The sequence below is a fragment of the Hylaeus anthracinus genome, unplaced genomic scaffold, assembly GCF_026225885.1.
Source record: "Hylaeus anthracinus isolate JK02 unplaced genomic scaffold, UHH_iyHylAnth1.0_haploid 11997, whole genome shotgun sequence".
In the NCBI taxonomy this organism is placed as follows: Eukaryota; Metazoa; Arthropoda; class Insecta; order Hymenoptera; family Colletidae; genus Hylaeus; species Hylaeus anthracinus.
In genome coordinates, this window is record NW_026534344.1 from 6,065,377 (window position 1) to 6,087,456 (window position 22,080).

At 36.2% G+C, this 22,080-nt stretch overlaps 3 protein-coding genes across 7 annotated transcripts in view; 2 read left to right on the forward strand and 1 right to left on the reverse strand.

Annotated features, from left to right (window-relative positions):
• Positions 1-22,080, reverse strand: part of LOC128889645 (uncharacterized) — a 99,374-nt gene that overhangs the window by 73,920 nt on the left and 3,374 nt on the right. The window contains exons 1-3 of one of the 5 annotated variants that reach the window (XM_054147421.1): positions 7,277-7,460; positions 6,631-7,192; positions 6,433-6,539 (exon numbers count right to left, since the gene is read on the reverse strand). The exons of 1 other annotated variant lie outside the window; for it this stretch is intronic. The gene's annotated coding sequence lies outside the window, so the exon portion shown is untranslated. Of the gene's footprint in view, positions 1-6,432; positions 6,540-6,630; positions 7,193-7,276; positions 7,461-8,778; positions 8,913-22,080 lie in introns of those variants that run through there. 3 more of the 5 variants (XM_054147420.1, XM_054147422.1, XM_054147418.1) reach the window with 3 other exon arrangements.
• Positions 2,387-3,890, forward strand: LOC128889647 (uncharacterized). The gene is made up of 3 exons (XM_054147425.1): positions 2,387-2,572; positions 3,112-3,265; positions 3,456-3,890. Exons 1-3 carry the CDS (start codon positions 2,438-2,440, stop codon positions 3,608-3,610), a joined length of 444 nt encoding a protein of 147 aa, XP_054003400.1. The 5' UTR covers positions 2,387-2,437; the 3' UTR covers positions 3,611-3,890.
• LOC128889646 (uncharacterized) lies at positions 11,906-14,846 on the forward strand. The gene has a single exon (XM_054147424.1). It carries the CDS (start codon positions 12,893-12,895, stop codon positions 13,745-13,747), a length of 855 nt encoding a protein of 284 aa, XP_054003399.1. The 5' UTR covers positions 11,906-12,892; the 3' UTR covers positions 13,748-14,846.

Here is a 22,080-nt window from a genome sequence, read left to right on the forward strand (position 1 = left end):
ATTACATTCTGTATTATGTAAACTTACAAATTCTTCGTAACATTGGTTGTAAGTTTTCTCAAGAATTGTACGACATTCCTCTGACTACGATTACGTGAGTTATCTACGTGAAATATTTCTCTACCTCCTGCACACGGTACCAATTTCTATACGATTTAATTCCAAACAATTTGTATTGTTATTGTAATATCAGACGTATGTTTTCTTATCAAAGATTATTCTTTAATTTAAAGTAGAGGTCTCGACAAGCTTTCTTTGGAATTCCATTATATTTTCGATGAAACAACGACGTCCATTAAAAAAAGGTACTGTGACTCATCGTCAGATGCGAGAATGGAGTGGTTAATAAGAAGTACATATCCTGAACAATGAACAGTTATAATAATAGCAATAAACGCGACAAAAACGAAAGCACGAATGAGAAATATAATTCAGCAAGCTCCAAGAACTGAGAGGAACGTAATAAACATATACAACGTGGTTTATTTACTCTGTGTTTAAATAATCACTCTAAACAGGTAAAAAAGCAACGCTGTGAGGCCACGAGAGATGTATCGTAATAATTTAGGTTGGAAGGAAAGAACGATTCAAACCCCCCGTCGTGACGGATACCAAGGAAAATGCAAATTCGAAGAAACGCTGGAAATAGGATCCGCCCGGTTGGCACAAAATGAGAATAATTTGTCTCCCGCAAACTTTACAGCCCTTGTTAGCAACTTTTACGACAACTGAACTCGAAGCGTTTAAATAACGGTCAGCTCTTGAGTATATTTCACGTAAATGAGATAAAATTAACTAAATTAAATAACTGCAATAATCGAATACTGTCTCGAAAGAAGTATGTAAATGAATAACGTTCAGAACGTTTCGTAAAGTTCAATTGCTGTGTCCCATAATAATTCAAATAAATTGATAAAAAATTTACAAACGAAATTTCTTGCAATAATTTTGCAACGATACAGTGAAATGAAAAAAAAATTTGTTCTATTATATTCTACGAGCCATTATTCATTCACATAAAAGTAGAATTTAATTTCTTTTATTATTAAATTTAATTGATGATTTAAATCGAGGTCGTATAATAGAAATACGATTTGAGTGAGATTCTATTTTAATAGTAACGTAACGAATAAACGGGATATCAGTGACTATCAAAAATAGCTTCATCTTAAGACCGAGGTAGTGAACAAATAGGGCAACTGTGAATACCAGAAATAGACTCAATTCTTCCTTGTTTAAGAACTGTCAATAACTGTCAATATACCCAGCAAGAGCTGGAAAGGAGTGAGAATATTCTACCCAGTTTTCGGGAGGTTTTACAATTTTATTTTTTGATACCAAAATATATCTGCCAACGTTGTCACACTGGACACTCAAACAATATTCTTTTTACGATTAATTGTATTCATGTACACTTTCATTTAAAATAAAAAAATCAGATATATTCCACACCATGTACGTCAATTACAAAATAAAATCCTGAAATCGCCTTTTGAAAAACCCCTCGTGTAGATATTACACAGATTTACAGAATTGTAAAAACAAATTGTTATCGGAGTACACTGCCAAAGTATCAAATTATGAACTATACGTACGAATATGTTCCAAGAAGCATCGAACAGATTTGTCCTAAAATATTGCAACCAGACATTGACAGAGAGCATGAACGATCAAATTAGTAGAGGAAATTACGAAGCTGGAGCGCTTACTCTCGACGCGGGAAGCGGTAATCCAATTATTAAGGTTCTTCGTGAAACGAACTGGATGCCGGAAAAGGGGTTCGGATATAAGTTAACGGAGCAGTCAGCCTAGTTTTTCGAACAACCAGGAAAGTTGGCAGACAGCACCTGAACCTCTACGCAAAGAGGAAAATGGCTACGGCGATCAGAGAGAGATTAATTCGCGTTACAACCTAAAGGGGGATGATTAACTTGGACTAAAATTAGTATGGAAAAAAATAAGAAGAAAAAAATCGTAACAGTGTAGTTTTCGAAGAAAATTGGTCGTCTTTCTTCGTGTGTTGTGTCTTGAATTGTAGACGTCAGGTATGAAAATACTAACACGACGACTCAGAAATTGTGACGCATTCACATCCATTGATTTGTGTCTTCCCCGGATAAATCTTTTGCGTCACAGAGCGTCAGGTCTCGATAAGACTGGATACGTCACTGTACTTTCGTAGGACCGATTAAACGAAATAAATTCATCGGCCAGGGTCGATTTCGCCGTGAGTGGAATAACGTACGTGCTATTGTACTCGGGGGCATTTCCCTTATTTGTATTCCACGAGGAAGAGCATGATAGGAGCCAATGGAGAAATCACAAAAGAACAGTACAGATAAGTCACGTTCACCTTGACGGACTTTCGGGCCAGTCTATAAAAGAGACGTGCACCTTCTGGTGGTCACAGTCACAGTCACAGTGAAACCAGTACGAAATGTTTCGTCCGATTGTCGCTGCCCTCCTCGTGAACCTGGCACTGCTTCAGATCGCTTCTGCCGTCGACGTTTCCAAGTACAAGAACATTCGTTTGGAGTTCAACGATAAGGATGCCGTGCCCAAGCAGAGACTGGTGAGCGATCGCGTGTCTTTTAACAGTTTTAACCAGTGTAATGAGAGGCTTTTCGATGACAGTGTATTCGAGATAATTAGAGCTCGTTGTGGCTCGACAGTGAACCAGCAAACTAAACAAATACTACAAGGACCACTGTTTGTCAGCTTCAGCGAAAGTGTTGTTTATCATGTTTGAATGATAGTCGTCGTAGGTCTGAAGGATCAGCGAGGAAAAATATTGATCGTGAATTATTGTTTAGTAAGCTGTTCAAGATTTTAGCAACAGTACCAATTTTATTATAGTAATATTTGGTTAATTGTTTCAAAATATCTGAAAAAGTGACTTCGTTTTTTTTTTGGACAGTAATAAAGTCTACAATTTCCTATGACCATTATACAATGTGTTGATATAGCAAACAGAAAATTCTCACGAGTGGGTTTACCAATTACTATAAATAAACAGTGAAAAAACTGATGCGAAGTGAAGAATATATAATTATTTCTCTATAAAGAGCAACTTTACTGAATTCTATTTAATGTAACATTCGTTTTAAACAGTTTGGCGTAGGCGAAGAACGTGGACGTGGATTCATTGGAGACATAGTAGTGGGCCCAAGGTTGGACGGCGAGTATGTTTTCCGTCGACAGGTTGATTTCAATAACCCGACAGATGAAGTTGAAACCAGCGTCCTGAACTTATCCGTATCTCGTGGTAAATTGTTTTATTTCATTATTATGTTCAACTTCCAATTAATCGTCCATTTTCAAACGTTTGTTATCGATTTAATTCAAATCGTTGTTGAAATTGTTCGAATTATGATTCAAAATTAAATCAGTATTAACGCATTCGCGATCGGCAGATATTTAACGTTTCTAATATAGAAATGAACATTCTTTTTCAGGAAACATCCACCATATAAGTGCGCGGAACGGTCCTAACAGTTTCGCCGTTGTTTGCATCAATTCAAGCAACGCCGGTTCACCAGGATCGAGCGTCAGCATTCGACTTGCACCGCAGTCGAGGGCTTCGTTAACTTTGACTGTTGCAGTAAAATAGTCGAGTGTACCACGATTCATAAGCACTTCTCGAATTAAACTTAATTGAACGGGTTAGATAACATCTTAACCCTGTTTACGCAAACCTTGATGACTTCGAGACCACGTTCGCTTCATATATCACGCTGATCATGCATACTGTACCACGAAATATGACGATGTTTACGATCTTTGGTCCATTGAAAATGGAACAGGGAATCCCCAATTGTATTTCCATTATAAACTACCGTAGTTACTTAAGGCTTTATTATTGAAACAAATACATATCGCATTGTTCCTCATCTAAACTGTCTTGTAATTATGCTTCCTGAATTCTCTGATTTGAATATTCCCGTTTAGTTTTCATCATGATGGAGTTTTTTAATAGAACATACTGTCTCCTAGTTTCCAGTTAAAGTTGAAAACTAACAAAACTTTGCGTAACTGAGAAACTTTTTACTCGCCCGACGTGGACCGAAAATAAAAAGGTCAATACGATATAAATCTGCCCCTTTCCAATTAAACACAATTCAATAGTCTCTATTGAACATTTCCGCCAGGTCAATGAGGCCTCCACCTACCTCGCCGAAACAATTTCGTATAATTAACAATTTACAATAAAATCCCATATACACCCGCCAATTGCAATTAAATTTTCTATATTTTTCATATCGCGGTCACTGTGACTCCACTTTTTCAATCGTTATTTCCCATTTCTCGCGTTCAAAATATATATCTTCGATCGAAATTTATTTGGCTAGGCTCGCACTATTATTGCAATTAACTGCCGATACGAGCTGTTACAGTGCGTAATTAGCGTTGCGTAACGAGCAACCGAACGATCCAGCAAACAAGTCACGTCCCCGCACGCAACGTGCGCGCACAAAGGCGATTGTATGCGTAACAGGTGACCAACTGACAAATGTAAATTTCGCGGGTACTATTTTCATCGCGTCGCGTCGCCACGGCTCTTTACGTTCCCTTAAATAATGCTGATTCATAAATACATCGTTTGTACGGCAAGCGCATTTCATGAATAACAAATGCGCAAACAATGCCGCGCAGAAGAATCCTGCCGAAACGGAGGGAAATCAAAATGATTCCGGTGGGAAACCGAATTTAATTTACGACTGTTTACAATCACGCTCGCGACGTTAATGACTGTTGCAAAAAAAAAGAGCAAATTAAAATTGCGGGGAAAAATCGGTAAAATTAGAGTTCAATTTGGGTGTATCAAATGCTTTTTATATCCCTCGGATTAGGATTTTTATTTAAACGACATTGAACGTTGTTTCGAAAGGTGTAGGTGTTGAAATATTTTAGGGTGCTTTGAATTATCGATTTTTTTTTATAGAGCAAAGTTGAATTTCACTTAATTTAATTATACATTAACCCTTTCAAACCTGGCGTCCATAATTGAGGACGTTTAGTCCTTATTTGTGCACACGAAGAAAGACCAGTTTTCCTGGAAAACTACATTATTAGTTAACCATAAAAATTAAATTACATTGATACGAGAAAAAAATAATTCAGGTCTGAAATAATTAATTCAACTAAATGTTTCTCATACTCTTTAGAATATTACTATTCGAACGACAGCATCGCCTAATAGTATTCTAAATAACAGCCAACATCTTCACTCTATACATTATAATTAAAAAAAAATAGAACACGCCTTGTTAAGAACACAAGCTAACGAAAGTGAAGCACGAGTTCAAGGCCCAGCCAGCGTTAAGAACATAATAAACAGTCCACAGATATCCCTCGGCTTCAACTTTTAATTTCACCCTGTAAAACTGCACGTTCGTTCGCGGCGTAGTCGAAGTCACTTCCGGTAGAGCAATTACTCTGAGCGCGTCGACGCGAAGAAACGACCGTAGTTTTGCACCTTTCGCGTTTAAGAGTGCCGAGTTAATTGTTGTGGCGCGACTGCATTGTTCTTCGTGCCTCGTACACCTACATTCGCGTGGAAATTACAGGTAGCGACGGTTACGAGTATTTGATGGGCAACGGTGGCACGACGATTGCGTATTGTTTAAGAAGGACCTCGTTATTTCGTCGCCTGAGACGGAGTGTAAAGACACCCACGCACGATCGATATCATTAAAAGGATAACATCGAAAATTAGTAATTGACACGGATGGCTCGGTGTTATTTAGATAATTCGATATAAAACGTCCAATATGATAACGAATAACAAATTGTATTACACAATCATTTTTAAACTTGGTGACTTTGTAACTTGATAGTGAAGAATTTTATTACCAAGTTGGAAATTGTGATAAATTAACGATTAAATAAGAATTGTTAAACTTGATAATACATAACAGTGATTATTTCTCAATTATTATTCGAATAAAACGTACATGACTAATTTAATAAACAAATTGAATGTATTCGGTCACACCATTCTATATGCACTCAATGCCTGGTAATCTAATCCCAATCCCTTCTGACGTAAGCCATGAAGCCCATGCATTGGCTCCAGAAACATCTATTACAAAGGCAAATCGAACACAACATGTTTACACGTTCGCTCTTCATTGGAACGTACAACGATTTGCACTTAATTTTCCTTTTACATAATAGGTACGTTCCAATGAAGGTCTTTTAACAGAGAAGCTTGTCGATTATAGCAAAGTAGAATTTATTCCATAACTTTATTATTATTTAACTTCTGGATGGTATAAATACACTATTCTTTTTCTATTTATATTCTTATATCTATTTTGTAAGTTTCTATGTATTTATCTACTGAAATTTTCTGTTCTTCGATTTTTCTTTTGATAGGGAAATAAGTATGGATCTGTTTAATAGTTTTATAATAATAGTAGAAACACGTACCCTTTGTTGTTAACCCTTTGTAGTCTAGATTATTTGATTTCAGTACAGTTCTGTCGATTAAGCTTGAGTTGTAGCCAGTGTATGAATTGGAGTATACGTATACGTACCTGCAACGAAATAGAAGAATGTGATTCGAGTTAGATAATGTATAGATACTATTACATAAAAGCAGAAATGAGTTACGTAAGTTAGACGCACGTTACAAGGATCGTTTACTTGAGAGCGCGATAGGTAGCGAACTGTACTTTAACGCTTAACCCCTCAAACGGGGAGAACGAACGTATCCGCCCCCGTAAGCCGATCGTACGGTGGACCGAGCGGATCAAGTACAAAGTATCGATTTTAACGATTTCATCTCGAAGTCTTCATATGTTTTCATTTCTTATCGTGTATTCGCTTTTAAGATGGGAATAGTTTACAACAAAATTGGTGGTTTTTTTCATCGGTCAACTTCGAGACACTGCGAGTGCGAATCGAACATAGAATGCAATGTTCAATCATATAATTTTCTTAGCACTTTTTTGTTATAAATGTGACAAAATGAATTTGTGACTAAGAAAAGTAGACGACAATATTTTTATCTGTATGGAGTTGATTCTTCGAAAACTTCATATTAAGAACAACCATCTGAAATTAATAAATCTCGAATTTTCAAGTTCGAAATCTTCTCTTGTTTGACGTTTCATTGAAAAATAGTACACGTGCACTTTTAATGATGAGTGATTTTTCTTTAATTGCGATGTTCTTCAATTTTTTATATCTGAAATTACCTCATTTAGAATTACGTCAGTTTTCAGTTCTACTAGCGTCTATGTACTTCTACAAGTGTCTTAATAGCGCCTACTATTTTTCACCGTTTCTAAACCCTCGACGAACGTTATAGGTGAGGGTCATGCAATCACTTCTCGTTATACCAAAAAGTGTTTCCTCCCGTAATCCTTACTAGATACAAGATATATGTACAGAACGAAGGCACATATCTCGCAGCAAGAGTCCAAAGAGATCGTCCACTCGTAAGAGGCACATTAGTTACCAGCGACCTAGATATTCCTTAACAAAACGACCAACAAACTGTATCCCTTGACCGTAAGGAACGGTTTTCGTCTGTTGACCAAGCATTGTGCTCTTTGCGAACTCCAAGGCAGGCGTCTATGAAAGAAAATGGAAACTGTGCAACGCCTTTCGAAGGTCTATGCAAAGGAACGAGGGGTGTCGCTTTCAATATCAATGGCATATTTAGTGTAGACGTTCTAGATATTCTAGACGAAGGACTCTTTTTGTTAGTCTCAGGATATTTCTCAAGATATTTAAGAAAAGGTGGACAAATAATTCGTTCAGAAAGGAATTATTTATATGGCATTGCTACAAAATTTTAAGTTTAAGAAATCTGCGGGACGGAGAGTATTCTTTTAAATAACAAAACGTGAAATGTATTTTCCGTAGTAAATAATTCCATTCCAAATAATACAATCTATATCGCATAATCTAAGCGCATCATTCAAACACGATGCCCTAGCAATTGAATCAACACACAAAATTTGAAAATTAACTATTCCATGATTATAGTACATACTACTACTAGTGATTTGTATAAGAAGGACTTTGTACGGGAATGCAGTCTTTAGAGTTCATGAGAAATGCATTCAGAATTGTACAGCTTCATCGCTGAAACGAACCAGGGTGTAATTATGTTAGAATTCAATTTCTACGACGAGGAGGAGCAACCCTCCTGAGGTAGTTTAATGGAGACTGCTCGTTTAGGTCGTCTCTTTTTATCGTCAGATAGTTACGTAAGACAAGCCACGCGCAGTATAATACAGATATGATATCATTCAATTAATAACTTCTCTTACAAATCTTCGTAATATTATAATCAAGGTATTTGATTATATTTTGAAATTTCTTTTCAAAAAATATTTGTATTAAGTCACTTCTATAGTACATGTCGTATTGAACCAGTACAATTTGATTAATAACATTTTCATGGATAATTTATCTTAAAGAATTTTAAAAAAGAGTATTAAGTAAATCTTAAGAGGAATCAAATTAGGTGAAAAGATTAAAAGAAATTTTATCTCTGAATCTAAATTCCTGAACGTCTTCAAAAAGATATATCGAGCCCCCAAAAATCAATATCCTAACCCACCTACTGTGTTTACTATGTCGTACCTTCTTCCAAGTAAATTTTGCCAGTATTTAATTAAAGCTCATAACGACCAGAACTGTAATAAAGCAAGAAATACTTAGCAGAAAATAAAAGTCACAAGATTAGATTCAAATTAATGTATAATTTATACGAAGAATTCTTTCTTCAAATAAATACTGTTTGCAAATAGATTTTCATACTTGCTAAATATCGAACTCCACGCTCCTCGAGGGAGCTACCAAACTTTCTCGCAACGATTTTGCACTGGAATTTTCTTGATCGATCCAATTCGAAACGATACTATTGGAGAGGCCACGGACGAACTGTCCTCAACAGTTCGATTTCGTTGCTCATTCAAACTCGCTATATTACGAGATGCAAACGTCAGAGGTTTCTTTTCGAGACGCCATCCGTGCGAGCTTCCGAGAACCCTTAACGGAACGAAGACAGTTCCGTAATGAGCTTACTAATTCAAGAAGCCCTATCAACGAGATTCAACGGGAACGTAGAGGGGAAAAAGCTGGCAAACAGTCGAAGACAATCGTTTCGTGCGCTAACGTTACGTGAACTCGAAGGACCGAAAAGCTCTCCCTGGAAAGCTCTCCCCCCGCTGGAAACTTGGTGCCGAATCGTGATTCGCTAAACTTGTACCGTGATCGACGGAACACCGATTCATCGCGGTGAGTTCTATCGAGAAGGAAACTCCGCGCTCACGTAATTTAGTTTCGGTGAACTTCACAATGCCCGTCGAGCGCCTATGAAAAAGTGAAGATAAAACACTTTATAACTGTGTTAATCGGTGAAGACATCTATATGAAATTTAAATTAGACAAATTCAGATTTTATTGTGAGTGCGAACAAGATTCGAGCAAGTGATGAATAAACTGCGGATGTTTATGCAAATTCACATTCTCACATATACAGGAAAAGAATTGAAACTTAAATGAAAGGTTTTATCTTCTAAACGGTATGACGTGTATATTTTTGTGGATATTTAAATATTTTGGATTCGTGCTTTTTCTCATAGATATCCTCATATTTTCATTTGTCATAAGTGCATAAACATTTGCAGTCTACTGATGATACTTGTTTACTTTTGTGATTAATATTGAGCAGACCTTGATTGTGTTTCATAAATAAAATTTAGTACAAATTAGGAGAAATATATTTTTCTTTATTCGTATGCTAACGTGATTTTGATATACAGATCAAGTTACTTAATTTGTTGATTAATGCTTGACAGACCTTCATTCTATTTCGTTGGTAAATTTCGGTAGACATCTACATCGGAATTTTGCACATCTCTTCACGAGACAATAAGAACAAAGAAGGCTAAAGAGTACTGTACCGATTTAGAGTCCTGTAATTGTCTCCTAGTTAACAGCTAACTATTTTTGCCAGTGGCGATTGGAGTTCCGCCTTACATTATGCGAGTTTCACCAGAAATAATGGAAGAACAAACTTCGGTAATTAGGAACTCGATAGGACGGTCCAAGTTTTCGGGAAAAGACTAAACCGAGAGAAAGGATTAATTATACTATTATATTATATCTGAGGCTATCGTGTCATGATACTTTCTATTCCACCTTTCACAATATTACTAGAAATATTAATTATCACTACTTGTAACCATCATATAATTGTGATAAATGTTTTACTTAATTTCTAAAAATAATTCTCATTTTCTAATTAAAGTGTTTGTCTCTGTTTTTCAAGAATTTGAAGATTTATTCCATAATGACTTATTATGACTAATGATTTATTTCATACTGAAAAGCGTGAATGTAGAATGTAGGTATATAGGCATATTCTACATATTCTACATTTTCCGATACTTGTCCTGAAACCTTTCTTGCCTTAAAACCTCACGTTTGAAAGCCGCGTTTAACACACACCATTGTGCACGGACAAACGAATCATGCATGTGCGTTGGATCACGGTCATCGCACCCGCTCGAGCACTCGTATTATTTCAACGTGCAGGAATCTGTGAAATATGCCTCTGTCACTGCTGCATGCTGGTTAATGCACGCGGATCACTTGACATCACTTGGCCTCTAGACCCTAGACTAAGGTAAACGTGATAGGACTCGAATTCGGTCTATTTCGCATAAATCTATTATGCCAGGAACGCCATGACAATGAATATTTCATTGTAACTCGGGGTACATTCGAATTATAAAGAGTGTCCTAAGAGACCCTTGTGGCTTTCCGGCTTTAATAACAAATACGTGATGGACACTTAAAACACATCATCTTTTACGATTTTAGAGTAATAATACACACTTTCATTTCAAATAAAAAATTGTTTTATTAAAAGAAGAAATCCTAAAGCTTCTTGTAAGAAACTCTTTATTACGTTGAGACAACCGATTTATTCTCATTGGATCGATGCTGGAACGTGTTGCGAGTGGAATGAAAGAAACATTTCATTTCTGTTTCAGATACGAAAATGTGAATCAAATAATAAAATGAACGGATTACGCGAGGAGAATAATAGAAGGAATAAATGCGAAGGAGGAAACGGAAGTTTAAAATTCGATATGATTATTTAACAATTTTTTCTTGGACAATAATGAAATGACAAACGTTTTACATCACTAAAAGCATTGCCAGATGAAATAATGCAACTGTATTGTCTCTAGAAGTGAAGGAACTCTATTACAAAATATGTTAACCTTAATGCTGGTAAGTAATATAGTAATAGGATAATGGAGAAGCCATGAAAGATATCTGAAGTAGCTTCGAGTTCATCTGAATACATAGAAGCATTCACTTACACGCACTGAAAAACGCTATAAACCTTTTTCTTGTTTACTATTCGTTTTGAACAATTGGACTTGTCCCTGCGGGTCCTAATTAAGCTGAATATCTGATATTAAAAATGAGAAGTAATCGTTTAAAAATATACCATTAATAATAGCAATGAAATCGATAACTTTGAAATTTTCAGACTCCTACGCGATTCTCAGCGTGTTTGAAGGGAAACTACGGAATCGAAACAATTTTCAGATGAGTCCCACGCAGAAGCAATGAAGAAACGCGGCAATCACGAGAACAGGGCTGGGAAAGGTCGACAAAACGAAACGAAACCTGCAGAAGATAAAAAGAACGAGAAAAATGCCGAGCAAGAGATAGCTTTGAACGATGACACCCACAACCAAGGATTCAGCGAGTGGCTGAGATCCAGCGATGGCATTGAAATGATGCGACTCTTCGTCATCGCCAATTCGGTTTTAGTCTTCGTGACTATGGGATGGCCAAAAATGCAAGAAGCTATTGCTGTTGTCAAAGACTATTTTTACGAGGAAGAATAAACGCAATTGGTAGCAAATAAGACAGTTATTCAGCCTAGAAAATGAGCACAATTGGTAATACATCAAGATCTAAATTTATTTATTAATGCTATTAAAAATAAGCTTTTGGTCTATAAAAATGGATTCATCTGGTAGCAAGGGGATCAAGATTTAACTTCATCTGTTAGTGCTATTAAAACTGACTTTTTAGTGTAGAGGATCAACGCAACTGTAAGTAAATGAAACAAGATCTAAGTGCATCTGTGAGTGCTATAAAAACTATTTAATCTAGAAGTCGGGTGCAACCGATAGTAAGTGAAACAACCTAAATTCACGTGTTAGTCCCATCGAACATATCTTTCTAGACTAAAGAATGAACACTGCTGGGAACAAGTGAAAGAAGGTCCGAGTTCGACTCCACGAAAATTGAAGACTCGATACCAGATTAAGAAAAAGAAATTGCACGAGATAGAAAGGATACAGTAAATAAAATACTTTCAAAAAGATTCGATGCCTGCGACATGGTACCTGCTGTAAATTATTCCTGGCTCCTTGACGGTGTAAATTCTAGACATACACCTAGTAGTCGTGTAACGAGTAACATGGCTCAACTTCAAAGAGAGTAGATACAGAAATGTTTGTGTTACCTTCAGCGGGGTATCGAGTGTACTATAAAATCTGTATGACATAAATTCTGAAAGGCTTGGAGCAACGGAAATTATTCATAAACTCTTTGGAATTTTAAAACATTCCTTCACAAATACTCCAATTTTGTAACTTTATTGTTAACTTCTTTTCAACACGTCAGAATAATACATTACCACATTGACTACCACGTGGATTCATAAAATCTTTCCTGCGGATTCAATCGATTCACTCAAATCAATTGAACCACTCCATTTCGTTTTAAATAAGCATCCAGTGGTAGTCGAAGTGTTAATTGTACAAGCGTAGAATACCATCTTCAGGATTGCCAAAGACTAAACGCACGTCGATTGAAACTGCTCAACTGGACAATCATGCTGGGGTTGCTCTTTCGAGGGGTGTTCCTCATCGGCATACTCACCTGGTACAGCACCAGCGTGTGGAAATTGATCGACAGCTACTTCAGGGACCAATTCCGCAGCTACTTGGAGGAGGAGTACCGCAAGAATCCACGGATGAAGTCCGACGTGCACAGTGCCTCTGTCGGTAAAACCGATCCCGTCGCAACTACCTTACCACCCGAGGCGACGGTAGAGCCGTCGCGGGACTTGGACGAACTCTCCGTGGCGAACGTCGACGCGGTCGTAGCTGCAGAAAACGATCCAGCGATCGCCGAACCGGAGAGGAAGGAGGAGATGACAGGTGGCACTAGTGAAAACGAAGGGGAAACCACCGATAAAAATGCATTCCTGGCAACCGTCGCGGAATCGGAGCTGGAAAGTAGGAAGTCGAGCGACGGCGAACAAGAATCTCGACGACCCGTTAATCACGACGACCGTGACCTCGAACAAGAGAAGAGGAACGACGAACGTCCATCGGTCTCTACGGTGTCTAAGAGGCCCAGGAAGAGGGCCAGGTACGATAAGAGGGCCGGTTCTAGGGACATGTCGCGGGACAAGCGTGCACCAAGATCGAGAAAGGTGAGGACCATCACGCTCACCGAGGAGGATTTCGTCTCAGTCGCGAACAATGACGTCTCGGACGATGACTTCTGGGAATTCGAGGAAGACGCGACCGAGAAGGAACGGTTGGAGGGAATTTTGGTTTCGGAATTGCCGTTCAAACCGAAGCTGGATTTGGGGGACCTGAAGAGAGTCACCGCGGACGAGTACTGTCCCCTGACCTTGGAAGACGAAGCGACTTGCGGGGACACCTACACGTGGCCTTGAAGACTATGATTAGCCCTACGTGGCTAGGTAGGACGGAGTGCTGGATTCTACCGATCGTATTTGACACTAGAAGCTTTAGTGTTTTAATTTGAAACCACTAAACATATAAACTTGACCTTGAACTAACCCATTTGTTCTATGCTTAACATCTTGAGGGATACTGATACTTACGTTTACTTTTGTACAAAAATTATCGTTATTTACGACGACGATGCCTTTTAGGGGTTTTCAGGTAAACATTGCTTCGGTTTGAGTACATTCGATGAGAGCAAATAATTGATTTAATAAAAAAATATACCATGACATTAAATGACGATGAATGACGCGGTTATTCGAGTACTGTTTGAGTACAGAAAAATTAAACAAGTTCCAGCCCTAATAAAGGCTCTATGATCAGGCAGTACGAAGAGAGGGTTAACGATCTTAGTCAAGTTGCAACAGTGTGTCCTTGATCGATCTCGTTGCACGAGTCCTGGCACTACCGTGCAGTAATTTGTCTGGGTGACTAAGTCGCGTACATTCCACTTTCCCTCTTTTTGAATTTTACAACAGTTTCGAAGGTTGCTACTTGTGTTCTTACTCAACAATGGTGGAACATCGCCTTTTCACACTTTCGAGGTCGACCTTAACGCTCCTGAACGTCGGGATCGAAATCACCCTCATTGAATCGCAAAAAGGTAACTTTGCATGCGTCACGTGACATGGCGATGTTGTTGATGAACGAACAAATCATTTTTGAACATCTATCTAAACAATTGTCCCTTTCTGAAATTTATAAAGAATATACTAACTAGACTGAGGATATTTATGTATTTATGGTTAGTGAAAATATGGGAAAATGTATGAAGATGTGCATAAATCCAAAAATATATAAAATATTAAGAATAGAACATATGCTACACTGTTTAAAAGATAAGATTTCATTTAAATCTCAATTCTATATCTGAATTGGCATAAACCAGAATTCGTAGTCTAGTAATAACGAGCATGCTTCTTATTTGTAGCCATCTTTTTGATCAATATTGTATGTTTATATTAGTTGCATAGAATAATTATACATGTTGTTTTAAATAAAACTATATTCGGAAGTTACATTAAATTTGGGCTAATCTCATTTTATGAACAATCTCTGCTAATAATTTTAATACAAGTAACTAGTATACTAACTTATTTCCAAGCTTGATAGGTGCCCTTCGAAGGTACATTGACGTAAGATATAATTATATCTGTACGAATCTACCAATTTCATGAATTACATGCTAAAACTTTATCAAGGTAACCAAAAGATATAATTTTATAAAGAAACTTGGATAATTACGTACAATACTAATGACCTCGGCGGTTTCAATTATCTTAAATTGTGGTAAAAGAGAGAGGTTACGAGTGTTTCACTGACAAATATGGTAACTGTCCCAGTAATCCAAGTAATTTAAAAAAAAAAAAACTAGAAAAAAGTAGAAAGTATCAATGCAAACGACAATTTTCTAAATATATTATCTAATTTTGCTACTACACCAACAAACTAAAGAAGTGATACCGAATAAAACCATAGAGTAGCAATTTATTCGTAATGCTTATTTAAGTGAACTGTACAACATTTCATTGGATAGTTCTAATTGCAATTTCTACTAGAAAAGAAAAAAATAACGAATAAAGAAATCCTCGATTTCTTAGTCATTATTCGATGTTTTTATCTACACAATAATTGTGCCCATCTCTGATTACAAGGCACGTACAGTGCTTTCCTTAAAGAAGTAAATATTCGTAAGTAGGACGATATTGCTCGATTAAGGTCACGGTTTGGAAGAGAGTTGCCCTTCGACCTGGAAAATGGGGCCTCACACAGGGGAAACTATCAAGTTGCCGTGAAAGTATAGAGAAATTGGAATATATGATTTCTATGCAAGTTTACGATTACCAAGGAAATTGAATCGCAGTGAGAGGACGAGTGGAGTAAAAGTTTTCGCTCGTATTATATCTTGTCCATTTGGGTTGCTGCAGTTCTTCGGTTGATAACGTATCATGCTTCCGTGCATTAAGATATTGTCCGCCAGTTAAAATTACTCTTACATTTCGACTCTGTTATTATTTTACTCTCGCGATAACACCGTACTAGCCATTACGAATCGTACTCAAGTAAACAATAGTCGATGCCACTAGACAACTGTGTTAACTACGGTGTCGCGTACTATTTTATAATAATAATTCCGTATGCTGCTTGTTATAAAATCGGTAAAATTTTTTATTAAAGGCTTTGACCGAGAGATTTTTTGAACCTCTGTAAAAACTAGGAAAATGTTTGGTTCTATAAAATGAGAAACGATAAATATTTTGAGAAGTGCTACGACGACATTATGAAAGCTTCAGGATAGAATTAGTACAAAATTAGAAGGAAAATGTAGAAAATTATTTCCATTGGTGTAAAGCTATTGGAAATATGAAAATATAATTATAATAATAAGTAAGTATTTTTTCAAGTACACTTTACTTGCTTTAAAATATACTTAATCACTTCGGGTCATCTTTCTATTTCACGGTATACTAACTTCTAATCTTTACCGTTCTTTTTATCTCTCCATCTATGTTTGTACAAACATTCCCCACCCTTTCAGTTACTATTAATATGTAAATATCTGGAAAGGGCTCCATGTAAGAAGGCTGAAACATCGTTTCTAATTAAAGGCTTCACGTATTAACGAGGAATACGGCTGCATTCGACGAAAAAACATGAGATTACACTTGTACTGGACTAAATTTACACAATAATTAAGCGTGAGTTCTCCCTATCTATAAATAGTTAGTTCCCTTGTAATAATAATGCAATTGTATTTAATCATATTCTATAGATATTTCATCGAAGAATTTTTAATCTAAAAATTGTCAATTATCTGCGTGGTATTAAAATATTTACATAAATATTATTTTTCTGAATTTTATATTAAAATCCTCTATTCTACATTGAAATTCTGTACTTTCTCCCATCTTAATTAAAATTGATATGTAAATACGTAAAGACAGCTTCATATAAACTGGTTGGAACGTGGTTTCTAATTAAAGACTTCGCATAATATCCAGGAAGGAAGCTACCTGCCTTAGACAAACGAAAAAAGCAAAATAAATAAATAAATAAATAAATATATAAATAAATAAATAAACAGTTAAATGTTGCGCAAGATTTGATTGCCCGCGTAACACATAATCACATCCGCGTCATTCATTTTCCTATAATTAATAACATTGTATAAAATTCGCATCGTTGAGCACGACGTTCTATTTTCAAGTGAAACCGTTTCACAGTCGACACTGAAATTAATGATTTACTAACGGGCACACGAGCCAACGGTTAATGCAAATTAGAGCACAGACTAGGCGCTAACGTGAACGCATTATTAAGGAAATTCGCTCATTATCATTCAAGGAATGAAAAGACTCATCGTGGAAGGTCGTTCAACGATTTTATTTTCAGAGAACGCATCTTCGAGGATTAATTAAAACAAACCGCGAGCATAATCGCGTGGCTAATCGCGAATCGCAAATGAACGTTTCAATCGTGAGCTGGGCGGATAAATATTTCACCGAACCGCGGATTTTCGCGTAGAAACGATTAAACGTTCGATTGCATCCAATTAAAAGCGTTAGAAAAATAATTAGTCGTCTATGGTCGTGCATAGGAACGTTTCTCACGATTGCATGCAACGGCTTGCATTCACAATAAGTGTGAAAGTGCATTCGGTATCATTCACCGTAATGTATGCAATTAATTGACAGTGAACTGCGATTACGTGGAAAAAGGTATAGTTCACTGTCTGAGGAAAGTTAAAACATTTCGTTTTCTTTTTTTTGTTTTGGTGTAGGTATAAGTACAGCTTATAATTAGTTGGAAATAAGCCTTTTTTTAATACAACGTTTATTAGTCATTCTACGTTTGTTCGAGCAATTTTCAGGAATAAACTGAATTCGTTATTGATTTAACTTGATATTACAGATTAAGGATGAATTGTATGTTTATTATTTATTCTTTTCTCTGTTGAACTTCATCATCTTATATCTGATATAAAGACACAATTGTTCTAATAAAGAAGGATTTTGTGATTCTATTGATTTTACCACCCTTTGGTTATAATTTTAAAAAATTGTTGTACCGTTATTTTGTTAACATCGTTATATGCATAATCATTTATTTTAGATTTTACTGATATATGACATTTGTATAAATCAAATAAAATACCAATATTCCCTTACTTTCGTACATTGTTATACCAAAGACACTGTTACTTTTCGAGTACAGTAACTATTGTAACGTTCAGTTCCTTCCATGAAACAAGTTTATTTTTCACTAAAGGCTACGTCACCAGTGATTGTTAAAAGTCCCGAGATAGTCTGGCGAGCATATTAGTCAAAGCAATTTACATTCGAATGCGCACAATGACAGGCGGGTCTAAAAGAGGCAACGTTCGCGGACGCGCGAAGAATATTAACATAATTCTGTTAACCGTGGCACGGAAATGCACCGTGCAAGAATATTTTTCTACTTCGAAATGCCAAACAAATTGAAATGAAAATATCGATACATTGATTTGAAATTTATTTCGTATCAATGGCCTCGATATAAATTAAGACACATTTAAATTAAAGTAAAATTCTGCTAATGGAAAATTGAATACCTGTAATAGTTCACTACAGGCATAAAGTTCAATTTCATATTGTTTAGAATGCTAAATACTTGAACTCTACTCCAGAGGTCGATACATTTATTTTTGATCGAAGGTTTACAATAAAAGAAATATTATTTTATTTTTTACTCAGACTTATTCTTTCGTTTAAGTTCTAATTGATCCATAAGTGAATAAGTAACTAAATAACTTTTCGATACTGTAGATCATAAAATGTACGCAGTAGAGGATCAAGTTCCAAATGGCGCGTAACCCGAGTAGTATTTCACTGTCTCAAAATGAAAAGCACACTTAAAAAAAAAAAAAATCATCATTGCTATCCAATTATGCAAGAATCAATCGATGCGTTGAGATATGTGCGTCATTTTACGTATCCATGTCCATGGTCAACGTGTTGCATATACGACAGGTGCAGGAAATGCGTGCACGCAGCCTCAAACTGTTTCTTATCGGAATGCGAGTTGAGACAGAAGAAATACAACCCGGTCGAAGTATAAATAATAAATTCATTATGGTTCGTGCTTGAAACGCGAACGTGTTCGATTATTTGCGGCTGAATCCACTACCTACGCCATCTGCTTTTATTACCGAGTATGAGCAAGCAACGATTAATTAACGTGATTTGTTATTGTCCTGGAAACACCGACCTCAACCATAACGTACATCGTATATTTAATTTTGATTTCTTGTTATTATGGCAATAAATTTGAGGACCGAAAAAAAATCGTAAATTGTAATGCTAGCGAGTTTTTTGTTCTGTGTATCTATAGTCAAGACCACAATACGAGAGAAATAAGTTTTCGTATGAAATTGAGAATAATATTGATAATATCGTGTAAAATTTAGAATTATATAGGTAACATCCATCTGTATAATTGAAAATTTAAATTATATTTTTTTTTAATGTAGAAATAAATATTTTCTTGTTTTTTAAATATACAGTTGAAAGTTCTAGTTTCTTTTTCTAAAATATAAAATTGAGGGATTTAATGACAATCTCGAAATAAAAAATTTTCAGCCAGCTTATACGCTGATATGATCTCGCAAGAAAATATGTACCAAAGTATTGAATCGATTTGCCCAATGTTTATCTTTCAAAACAAACTATAAATCGACAGGGGGATATAATAAAAACAATTTTCAATCTATGTATAAATTTTTCATTCAAGATCATCGTCCTCGAGTTAGTTGTCATGTCGAGATTGTTATGTAGCCCACGCGACTGGAAAGAAAGATAAAAAAGCTAGCCATGAACGGACGAAACCGTTTCCTAGATAACCGAGAAAATACACCGGCAATGGCCTCGTTACGATCGGCAACGATTTCTCGTAACCACTTCCCGCATGCTTCGATTTCGATCAATCTTTTCCTGTTTGCCTCTCATCTTTCGAAACACATGCATTCACGGACAGGAAGCTCATAATTATCGATGTAAGTTTCACAGCATGGAAATATGTAATCGATGTTTGACAGAAATAATCGGAAAATAAGAAAACAATTGACTAATTGCTCTAACAACGGGTTGCACGTTTCCTGCGGAAAGGGATAATTCGTTAAGTAAATTGTCTCACCTATGTACGATTTGAATAATCGAGTAATTTTGTGTAATGATAGTAGAGAATCTAATGAGATCAATATTGAGGTAAATTCGTCGCTTCTTAATTTCAAAGGTGATTTAACGAAAGATAATTATTTATCAAACTTAATTTTGTGTAATGATAGTAGAGAATCTAATGAGATCAATATTGAGGTAAATTCGTCGCTTCTTAATTTCAAAGGTGATTTAACGAAAGATAACTATTTATCAAACTTAGTGTTTGTCAGTCTACATTTATTAATCCATTTTTTACACCTTTTTCGATATAGTCAAATGGAACAGTAATCTTTTGAGTGAAATAAAATTGTTTCTGTTAGGGTAAAATCAAATTATGAAAATTAAGGACTTGGCTGCATTATGAAAAATTTAATGAAAGAATCATTGGGAGGTGAATAAGAATTCAATCTTTCGAACTATAATTCACCCAGTGCCGAGTCCAGACCTTGCTCCGTCTGACCATCACCTATTTCAAGCAACGGTGCAGTTTCTGAGACAAGAGATGATTCTACAATGATGACGTCGTCAAATGTGGATGTGCATAGTTTTTTGTACCCAAAGAACCAGCATGATGTTGCAGAGGAATGCAATTGCACTCGGAACGAAGGCAGAAGGCCGTAATTCGTTGCGTTTCAAATTATAAGTCATCGCAGTCGTCCCTGATAACTTATCACTTAAAAGATTAAAATTTTGCAATTTAAATGCAGCGTAACCACGTAAACGGAGATGGACGGAATAATTTTGATAACAAAAGAAAATTAAAATAACAAATGAAGGATAAACAACTTTGGATGCGGTATTTCTTTAAGAATTACGATTTTAAATTCGCCTTATAAAATCGAAACCTTAACAAAATACAAAGTTAATATAAAGGCTGCAAGTATATGTTTTCTTTATGTATATTTAATTTTCGTACGTGTCCACGATTAGAAACCAAATATTATTCCGACTCTTTGTAACAGTAATAGACTGGAAGTGAAATTTTTCAAAATGAACAGTGGTATTAAAACAGAAAAATTGTTTAATTCGTATCCTTCGTTACTAAACGACACGTAACTTCTGCCATGCCTAGTCTTCAAACGATCTTCAAAATTTGTATCAACAAATTTAAAAAATGCCTAAACCGAACGAGTTACAACGTCAATAAAATAAGTCGTCCTTAAATTTATGTACTTCAATTGAAACAAAAATTCTGGCCCGCTTTGCTTACAAACGCAAAGTAGAAGAAGCGATATTTCCGCCGAATGAATTTCGCTTTCTCCGGTATGGATTTGAATACTACTTTTGCTCGCACTGCGTATTTACACGATAGCGCACCGAGGGCCACCCATAGGCGCAACTTTCTTTCAACGTTAAAATCATATGTGCATCTCGATGGAAGTTACTTTCTCGATATGACAGTTTCAGAATCGAAATGAAGAAAGCGAGCACGAACTCCTCCTTGTCGACCTCGAGTTCGACGGCACGCGGAAAGCGAATCGTCCGCGTCCGCGGTAATTATGGGAAACATGCAAATGGTCCATGAAACGAGGAACGCTAATTAGTTCGGTCGCCGTCGGAGAAAATCTTTTCACTTTCTTTCCGTCGTTCTTTTGTGCTAGGTATTTTTTTCTAACGGTATAGCAAAGTTCGTTACCAATTGATAAATAAACGAGATACTCGAAGTAACATTCCTCTAAATAACCAAAATAGCGAAGTCGTATCAAACTGATAATTTTAATTACAATACCAAACTAATATAAACCTCTTACACCATTTCTATCAATCGTTTAATCGAAATTCGACATTTTTATCTAGATAAGAGTTTCGCCTATCTGTCGCATTTCTGTTATGCCACCATTTACGTAAGTTTGTTTTCAAACTAAAAGAACTGATCGAGGACGATGGTTTCCCGGTCAAATTTCCGGATGGTCGTAACGAAACATAATGGAACTGGTCGATTCGCGTACGGTAAAGACTGTTACGGTTAATTAGATCACAACTAGATCCCTTGAAAGTCCGGCTTGCAACCTGTTGCACGTGATCGTGCGACCAGCGACATTCTTCAATGATTTTGTTGATTATGA